The 9,388-nt window shown below is 41.7% G+C and overlaps 1 protein-coding gene across 2 annotated transcripts in view; it reads left to right on the top strand.

Annotated features, from left to right (window-relative positions):
* LOC112103884 (protein BEAN1) overlaps positions 1-8,097 on the top strand; it is a 109,087-nt gene extending 100,990 nt beyond the window's left edge. For both annotated transcript variants that reach the window (XM_026652818.2, XM_026652817.2), the window contains one exon: positions 4,276-8,097. In XM_026652818.2, the coding sequence (XP_026508603.1) occupies positions 4,276-4,624 (349 nt within the window). In that variant the 3' untranslated portion in view covers positions 4,625-8,097. The remainder of the gene's footprint in view (positions 1-4,275) is intronic.
* The last annotated feature ends 1,291 nt before the right edge of the window (positions 8,098-9,388 follow it).

The following is a 9,388-nucleotide window of genomic DNA, read 5'->3' as shown; positions in this document are numbered from 1 at the left end:
GGGGGGGGGGGGGGGGGGGGGGGGGGGGGGGGGGGGGGGGGGGGGGTTCAGGGCAGAGGGATGGGGCTGTGGAGGTGCAGGGCAGAAGGCTGGGTGTGTTTGGGTGAGGGGGTTCAGGGCAGAGGGCTGGGAGGTGTGGGGGATGCAGGGCAGAAGGCTGGGTGTGTGTTGGGGTGGGGGGGTTCAGGGCAGAAGGCTGAGGATATGAGGGTGCAGGGCAGAAGGCTGAGTGTGGGGGGTTCAGGGCAGAGGGATGGGCTGTCGGGGTGCAAGGCAAAGGGATGGGTGTGTGTTAGGGTGGGGGAGTGCAGGGCAGAAGGCTGGGGTGCTCGGCTCTGAGGGTGCTCCCAGCCCCCTGCCCTGAGCGGCTCAGGGCAGGGGGCTGGAAGGGATATGCCCTGTTCCACCCCCTTCCCCCAGACTCCGTCCCTACCTCTCTCTGCGTCCTCTATGGAGCTGTGTGCATGCTGCCGCTCTTCCCCCTCCCCCTTGCTAGGGCCATCAGCTGATTGGCCAGGGACGGAGAGGAGGAGGGGCAGGAAAGCACCACGCTGGGGGAAGAAGAGGGGGTGGGGGGAAGCTTGGCTGCCGCAGAACCAAGCTTCTGCCTCCTGCCCCCACAGGGGAGAGCGGTGGGTGGGCGGGCTGAGTGGGGCTGGGGGCCGGACCGCGGCAGGGAGCTGCGTGCCACTCAAGATCGGCTCGCGTGCCGTAGGTTGCCAACCCCTGCTTTAGTATATGTATTACTGCAGTACCTCAATACAGCCCCCCAAAAAAAACTACATTAGAAGAAAGTTATGGTTGCAAAGTCAAGCACTCAAAAGTTAGGAAATGCCTGTGTAACCTTTGTTTGGCCCTCTTGTGCATAATGCATTATAATATAGTCTTTAATTTCATAAACATGTACTGTTCTTTCCTCAAAACCCTGCCTCATTCAGTGCACAGGACAGATGGTGCTCAGTGAATGGGTAGCTATTCAATATTTCTCTTTATTCTCGGCATCCAATAATAGAAATTTATGGGCATTCAATTATTGGCATCACTACCTGCGCCACCTATGATAAATAATAATTATAGTTGTTTGCAGGGTTAATTGTGCATTGTAAGCTAATGAAGCACCATCATTAGCCAAGAACAATTTATATACTGAACACTTACAAATTTTCAGAGAAGACTAATTCAACATTAAAATCAAGACCCTGAAATGCAAATGAAACACAACAGTGTATTTCTAGCTTCCAGAGTAAAAACACACTCTTTGAATGATTTATAGTTGCCTGCTTTGCAATGATAATCTGCGAATTCAGCATTGAGAGTGCCAAAAAGATATTTAATTGAAAAACTTGGCAAGTGTTCCCTATTAGATTTTTAAAACGTGATCCTGATTACGAAAAAAAAAAGCAAGGTGATTGAATCTGCAGTGGTGGTTTGTTTGTTTGTTTTTATTTCTCCAGAGCATATATAACGAAACAACATATTGCTATTTTACATAAAATACACTGAAAAGCAAGTGTTGGCTATGGTCATTTTGTTTCTGTTTCATTTTGATGTTTAAAAGCCTGCTTAAAGTCTACTTCACAAAGGACCATTTTGATGTTTATCCCACTCAGCATTTTAGTTTTACAGAGCTGCGCTACAATCCATCACAGATATTAAAAGAGATTATTTTGAATCCTAGGAAAGGAATTTTGATGATCAGATAATAGCAATGACTAGGGCCTTGATCCTGTGCCCTGTCCCATTTTAGTCAATGTCAGAATTCACAATGACTTCAGTCAGGCACTAGAACTGCTGCTTTCTCCTCTCTGTCTGGTCAGTAGCATGTTAACCTTTCCCTCACTGCCCTGATCCGGCCTGTCCTCAGCACTGCAATCCACTCTACCTTGCACTGCATTGAAAACTGAGGCAACCTTCTTGCTAAACCAAATCTCTCACTATGGGACACCCATGCTCTGTGATCGCCATTAGCTGCCTCTTGGTTTCTGGGTAGGATTTCAGGGGTTGGTTTTGACCTATAAAGTTGTAACTATCTTGGTACCCACTTATTTGGGAGGCTGCCTCTTCCTGTGCAATACTGACAGTTATAACAGTGGAGCATCCTGAGGATCAGCCAGAAGGTGGTTCGCTGGGAAAGGTCCTCAACCTTATTATTCATCCCCCCCATTACACGGCTGCTTTGAAATAACTCAAACATACCCCCTGCAAAGGCTGTCTGTTTTCCCTTATGCAGAGGGCTGAGATACTGGGGCTGTTGGAGAGTGTGAGTAGACTTTGGATGGGCTCCAGATGACTTCTTGTGACATGAGTTGAGATATGCGGTTGGAGAAGCTATTGGGCTGGATAGCTCTTGTAAATCAGTGTAACCCAATTGAAATCTATGGAGCTGTGTCAATTTACAGTCAGGTAGTATCCTGGAGCTATTCCTTGCTTCGTGGATTGTGTTTTAGAAGCTGTTCAAACACCTGTAGCTGGATAGATGTCTATCTGCCCCATCAAGTCCATTGCAATCAAAAATCAGAGGGGTAGCCGTGTTAGTTTGGATCTGTAAAAAGCATGCGTCTGATGAAGTGGGTATTCACCCACGAAAGCTTATACTCCAATACATCTGTTAGTCGTAAAGGTGCCACAGGACTCTCTGTTGCTTATTGCAATCAAAAAGACTCCCATTCACTTCAAGGGCTTTGATTCAGGCTCTGTATCCTTCAAAATAAACATGCTGTTCTAAATACCTGTATAAAAGTCCAACCTTGCAAGGTGCTGAGTAGCTTTCACTTCCATTGACTTAACTGGGAGTTGGCACTTTGCAGCATCAGATTCTTAATCCTTAGCTCAAGGTCTGATTTTATTGAACGGAAAATCAAATACATTGGGAAGCTTCAGTGGGATTAATAAGGAATGGACCAAGTTGGTTTCCAAGTGACATATGAAAAGAACTCAACCTTTTATCTGCTCGGCTTTGTTTCTGAAAAAAAAAAACAGAATTTTTACTCAAGTGTAAAGATCACAAGTTAAAACAAAACAATTACTTTCTTATGGGGAAATCTGAATTTCAGAGTTTAAAGGCATTTGCCTCTTCTTAAAGGGACAATCCATCAAGCTAAAAACAGAAACATCCACTGGATTTATGAGCTGTTTGTTAACCAGATATATTAGCAATGCAGGCTGCATTTTTTTCACTCCATCCTTTGTGTGCTGCAGCCAGTTTTGCCACCCTCGTTCATGCTGAATACGATACGTACAGCCGCAAGCAGTTTCATTGAAATCAACAAGACTACTCATGGACAAAAGTATTCTTCATTATGAGTAAATGTGGCAGAATCAAGCCCCTTCTAAATATTACATAGTTCAGGAAGTGGCCTGCAACATCTCTCAGATGCTAATATGATTGAGGAAATAGATTCTTAATGTTTCTGGCTCCAGCAAAACTGGCTGGCAATTCAGTTGAGCAGGATGGGGTTTGGACAGGAAATTTCAGCCTATTTATTTGGGGACAGATTGCAATTGACCCTCAAGCAGCCAGGCACAGGATTAAGGGGGAGTAAGACACCGAACCCCAGCATGGTCACACTAGAAATTCATGCATGATGCTCTCCTTCCGCTACACAAGCAGGTGGGCAGGGAAGAGAGACAGAGTGGCTGGAGGTTTAACCTCTGCACCACCAGGCCAGCAGAAATGAGCTAGTCCAATGGGGAAAATAAAGAGAGGAAGGATATTCTTGTGGTTAAGGCACTGGACTATGACTCAAGAGGCCAGCATTCAATTCCTGGCTGTGATACAGACTCCCTGTGTGCCTGACTTTCTCTGCCTCAATTCCCTGTTTGTAAAATGGGCATACTTCTTTTCCCCCCACCCATTATCTGCTTTGCCTGTTTAGATTGCAAACTATTCAAGGCAGGGTCTGTCTCTTACTGTGTATATGTACAGTGACTATCACACAAAACAAAAAATAGGCTGCATAATTTTCAGGGCTGCGGTAAGTTGCTGGCTCATGCCAGGCGAGGTGTTACTAGGTGCTACCACCACCAGAAAGGGTTGGGCCTGAACACTCATTGAGACTCTGATGCTTAACTTGACTTTTTCCACTACCTCTTTGAAGACATGCATTTAAGTTTTCATGCTCTTAAGTTTCCAAAGTGGCAGGTCGAGGATGCAGCCTGGGAGGAGGGAATATCAAATAATCGCTTCCCCTTTATTTTACCTGCCTCTTTTACATTGAACACAACTGTCTGATATATTCTGCCCACACACCTAATATTGAATTTGTTTTCTTTCAGCTACGATGAGTGCATTGGGCCTGGAGCGACACAAATCTATATTCCTACAGATGATCCTCCACCGTATTCTCTGACAGATCCTTGTCAAAGGAATGAATTGTCTATAAACATTAGCTTGGAAGAGGAGGCAGCCTCTGGGACTACAGGAAGGGCTTCTAATTATCCAGTCAGACTGCAGGACTTGCAGCAGCCCATCTCATCAATTTCTTTGACAGCACTCACTCTCGAGGCTGCCCCCCCATATGAGACGGTTGTGTGCGAACAAAATAGCCCCATTCCCCTGGTTCCAATGGATGTGCTGAAAAATTCTTCAACTGACTGTCAAACCCTTCTCAACCAAATCATCTAAATGAAAGTGGCCCTTTCCACCCACTCGTTAGGAGGAGTCTGTCAGGATGAGAAAATGGGGTTTAAACAGAAGAATAAAACCCATAAAACTTTTATCTATTTTATATCTTTAAATGAGGCTGGATTTTTTTAACAGTGAATTTTGAAAGTTTAGGTAAACTTTTATCTTTGGGCTTTGAATTATTCCCTGGTGTCTCATATAAACAACTGCAGAATAAAACAACAGCAACAAGCAGTGCATCCAACCTTTTTGAAGCATCTGAAAACACATTCAAGTCAGCCACTGTTAATGTAGATACATGTTAGCCAATTGACACTATTTGTCAATGTTATGGTATTTGCATGTTGTAGAGCAAAAAGAGGAAGAAGAGTTTTTTGTTGTTTGTGTACGTCATTGGTACATTATAACAAATGTCTTAGAAATAAGAAAAAACCTATAATTTATAAAGCATTTTTTATTTAAATATATTTCAAGTAGACAGGCTGGATAGTATCTGGAAAATGTGGTTATCATAACTACTCATCTACTCGAAGGTGATGAAAGACGGTATTTTGCTATTCTTAACCTTTACATATATTGGCTACCATGATTTTGATGCCATTCCAAAAAGTGCCAATCCCACCTCAAAATAAAAAAAATATAGGAGTGCTAGAAATGTCAATGGAGTCTCAGAAATGCTCATTGGCAAGACAGCAATGGGTTTCCAGAATTGCTAATTGATGAGGAAGGCCTATGACAGTCTTCCTAGAAGCTCTTCCTGGTGGGGTTGGTACCTGTGAAAATTCCATCACAGCATGGTGGCTTGGCATAGCCATGGCGGGAAAGGTATTTTGAAATACTAGCAGGTAGGTTAGGCCTGGTTCTCGTGGTACAAAGCTGCATTTCCAGGCATTAGCTAGTCGTCTTTCTCAATTATAAGCCTACAGTACGTTCAAGGGATCATGACCTTTCCCTGCAGTAATTGCCAAAGTGCAAAGTAAATAATAGATGCCAGGACTTGGCATGCACAATGACATAGTGAATCTTATTTTGCAAAAACCCCTTTAATCATTCATGATCTCTTTCACTGCAATTTAGCTGTCCATAAATCTTGTATCTGTTCTTAGATCTCTATTACTCATATATCTGAGAGAAATTGACTCATTCTACTAATAACAACAGAGGTAAACTCTGTAAATATGAAGATTTGACCTTACTTGGTATAGTGAGCATACACCCTCTGTAGTCCAGATCCTCAACTGGTGTAAATCAATGTAGCACCTTTGAAGCCAATGGATCTAGCCCATTTTGGTAAATCTCTTGCAGATAGTTCTTCAGTTTTCACATGGGCAGAAAGGACCTCAGTTTAATATCTCCTCTGAAGGACATGTAATTACTTCTTATGAAAACGAATACAGTACATATGTTATCATTGCTTTATGTTTTCTTCCAGATCATTGATGAAAATGATGATCCCCCATTTACAGTTATATTTTGAGACTTTATGAGTTAACCAGTTTTTAATGTGTGCCATGTTAATTTTATATTAGTCTAGTTTTTAATCAAAAATGTCATGTCATACCAATTCAAATGCTCTACAAAAGTCTAAGTATATTACATCAACACTATTACCTTTATCAACCAAACTTGTAAGATCTCAAATTAGTTTGACAGGATCTATTTTCCATAAACCCATGTAGAGCTGTATAAATTTCATTTCCCGCCTTTAGTTCCTTACTAATCCATCATTGACAAGATTTAAATCAAGGGTGGATGTTTTTCTAAAGTATCTGCTGTAGGAATTATTTTGGGGGCAGTTCTATGGCCTGGGCTAAACAGATCAGCCTGGATGTGCACACTAGCCCCTTCTGGCTTTAGCATCTATGAATTTAGTAGGACCTTACCCCATGAGTAGTCCTACTGGAATCAGTGGGACTACCTGCAGAATAAGGTACTAGTCAAGTAAGGGTGACAGAATCTGACCCATAAATATTAGAAAGTAAATGAGAGTTTAGAAAATTCTTTCCTTTGTAACTATAAAATTGTGGTGCTGGGAGTGTCTCTTGAAGCTGAGAGCACTTTGCACCTCAGAGGATCAGGCCCCCAATCTGTTGTTAGGACCATACAGCTAAGAAATTACTTTTTAAATATTATTTTTAACCTGACAGTGTCCCTTTAATTTATTTCATTCCCCTCCATTAATTTTCCATGTATGGTGAAGGGCTAAGATTTTCCCCCCCAAAAATCTCATTTTGATGAAGGCAGTGATGAGAACGGCAGATTTGTATTTTGTCTAGTGAGGGAGATGTTACCAGCGCTGAAACTGTAGATATCTAATCAAACTCTCTGTTCAGACACTAGAGCTAAAACATTCTTAGTATTGTAATCTGGATTACAGGTAGCAGGATTGTTCACAAATAGCTGTCTGCTCCCCCTTATGGTGTATTGTTTTATAAAATAAACTCATCTGTTTATCATACTATGTAGACATCATTCAAAGGGCCCAATCCATTAAAAATATGTCCAGCTTGTTTGTCAGAGAGGGACACAGTAGCCAACTAGAACATCATCTTCCATACTCACATTCAGCATAGAAGCCAGGCACATACTTCTGCTGGTTTGGGCCTTAACAATGATTAATTGTTTATATGTTTTAAGTAAAATAAATACTACTAACAATAATGTAGTACTTCTATAGGTAATTTAGCACTGAGTGCACAGGTATGTTATCTTGTCATATACTTACTATAAAGAAATACTTGCTTTCTGAACAGTGACCAATGAAAAAGTGCTTCTTTTAGTAAATAGTATTTAACTGATTTTTTTTAATTTCCTCCAAATTAGAATTAGAAGTAAAAGTATGTTATTAATTGTACTAAGTAACTTTGCAATTAGTATTTCACTGAAATGAATTGCTGGAGTGACTTTTTAAAACTTTGTTGATAATTCTTTTTAAACATGTGAAAGCTAAACATTATGTGGGAATAGTTGGACAGGTCTGAATGGAAGTGACCCAGATACTATTCAGGACAGAGAATACCATTAACAGACGTTTGTATGCAACTATAACCTCTCTCCAGTAGATTTTTACTACCACCACCAGAGTAAGAAGCGTTGACTATAGTTCTTTTTAATTATGTAATAGAGAAATCTAATTTCTTAGAGAACACAGGACTATTTAAAGGTCCAATCTAACCCCTACTTTCTGAAGTCAACAGGATTCTTTCTCCAGAGTTTAATGGGAGTTGGGTTAGACCCTAAGAGAACTATATCCTGCTATCAGGTTTTGCCCCAGACACTCTCTTAACTTCAAAGGGTGCCCTATGGGCAGGCTGAGTGCAGGACATGGCCTTTTGTTTATCTCATTATTGTCAGGAAGAACAGTTTGGACACAATGTTTCTTGCTGTTAACATTGGCACATGTCTGTATTCATCTCCTTTATTTGGGGTATTTTTAGTATACTGACCTTTGCAGACTGAACTTTTAGTAAAGAACATACATGTAAATCATAGAACTCCTGTGCTTTTTGTTGCATCTGTACTGATTTCGGACCACTCGTTATCTTCTTAGTTGTCTGCCAATTGACTAGGTTAATTCAGGGCAAGATTATGGCTCCCTCTACACACCTTCTGTGGGAACTAAGGGGGAGAAGCCTATCCTCGGGCTACTCACACTGTCAGAGCACAGGGGAGGGCAGCTTCCAAAGAGTCACTCCTCCTCCTTCTGCACAGTTGGGCGGGTATTGTGGGTGGAGCTTCGATTCTATTTCCCTACCCCCAATGTACTGGCCAAGCCTGCCATTTCAGATTACTTCACCTGCGCAGCAAAGGGGGAGGATCAATTTCCTCCCTTGTCTGTTCCTGGGGCGGTGCAGATACATGCTACTCTTTGAAAATAAACAGACTAACCCTTACGTTTATGCCTGAGTATTCGCCGACTGCCAGACTCATGTGTATGATGGTTTTTCATCTAACCCCTACAAATAATGAGTGGCCCTCATCTAAACCAATCTCTGCCCACCCACTTAAATAAATGGCCTCCTCAGCAGCTGGATCTAATTCCCACTGAAGTAAACTGTAGCCTTTCCATTGACTTCACTGAGAGCTAGATCCGTCCCAGAACATGTAAGAGCTACAATTACCGCCCCTATAGGAAATGAACATCTTATCAAAACCACAACATGGTCATAGTCTTATAGGATCCACAAATGTAGATGTTTCCAGCTGGGCACTAGGGGAAGCCTGTTCTTTGTGAAGAGAAGCAGCATCTTGGTCTCCATTCCACGAATAGCAATGGAATTAGCGGTGCCTTTTCTCTTCCCCAACTCGTGTATGAACCGACTCCCTCAGAAATTATGTTGAAATCATGACATACAGTTGAGAGTCAACAGCAGCACAGAGAGTCCCTTCTTGCCAGTAATGTTTAATTTCAGTAAATGTGTTTCCTTCATCAGAAAAAGTGTTATCCCAGTGCACATTCGATAGTAATTAACTACTGATTGCTTCATTCTTAAGTAGCTAAACTCACCAGTTATAGCACTGAAATGTGTTTGAGCTGTCCTCTGTTACTCTGTTTCTCAAACACAGATTTTTCACAACGGCAACTATTTTCATAGAAACTATGCACAAATAAATATGGTGACATTTGTAGCATCTGCACAAAACTAATGTATATTCACCTTGAATTTTACACTTTTTCCTAGATCTTTGGTTTTCATGCATTTAAATAACTGAAATGTGCAATATATTTCACCACATTTGTTGTTAAGCATCTGTTCACATGCC

This window comes from Terrapene carolina, unplaced genomic scaffold, assembly GCF_002925995.2.
Source record: "Terrapene carolina triunguis isolate 2854851 unplaced genomic scaffold, T_m_triunguis-2.0 Scaffold130, whole genome shotgun sequence".
In the NCBI taxonomy this organism is placed as follows: Eukaryota; Metazoa; Chordata; order Testudines; family Emydidae; genus Terrapene; species Terrapene triunguis.
This window is presented reverse-complemented; position numbering and strand designations above follow the sequence as displayed.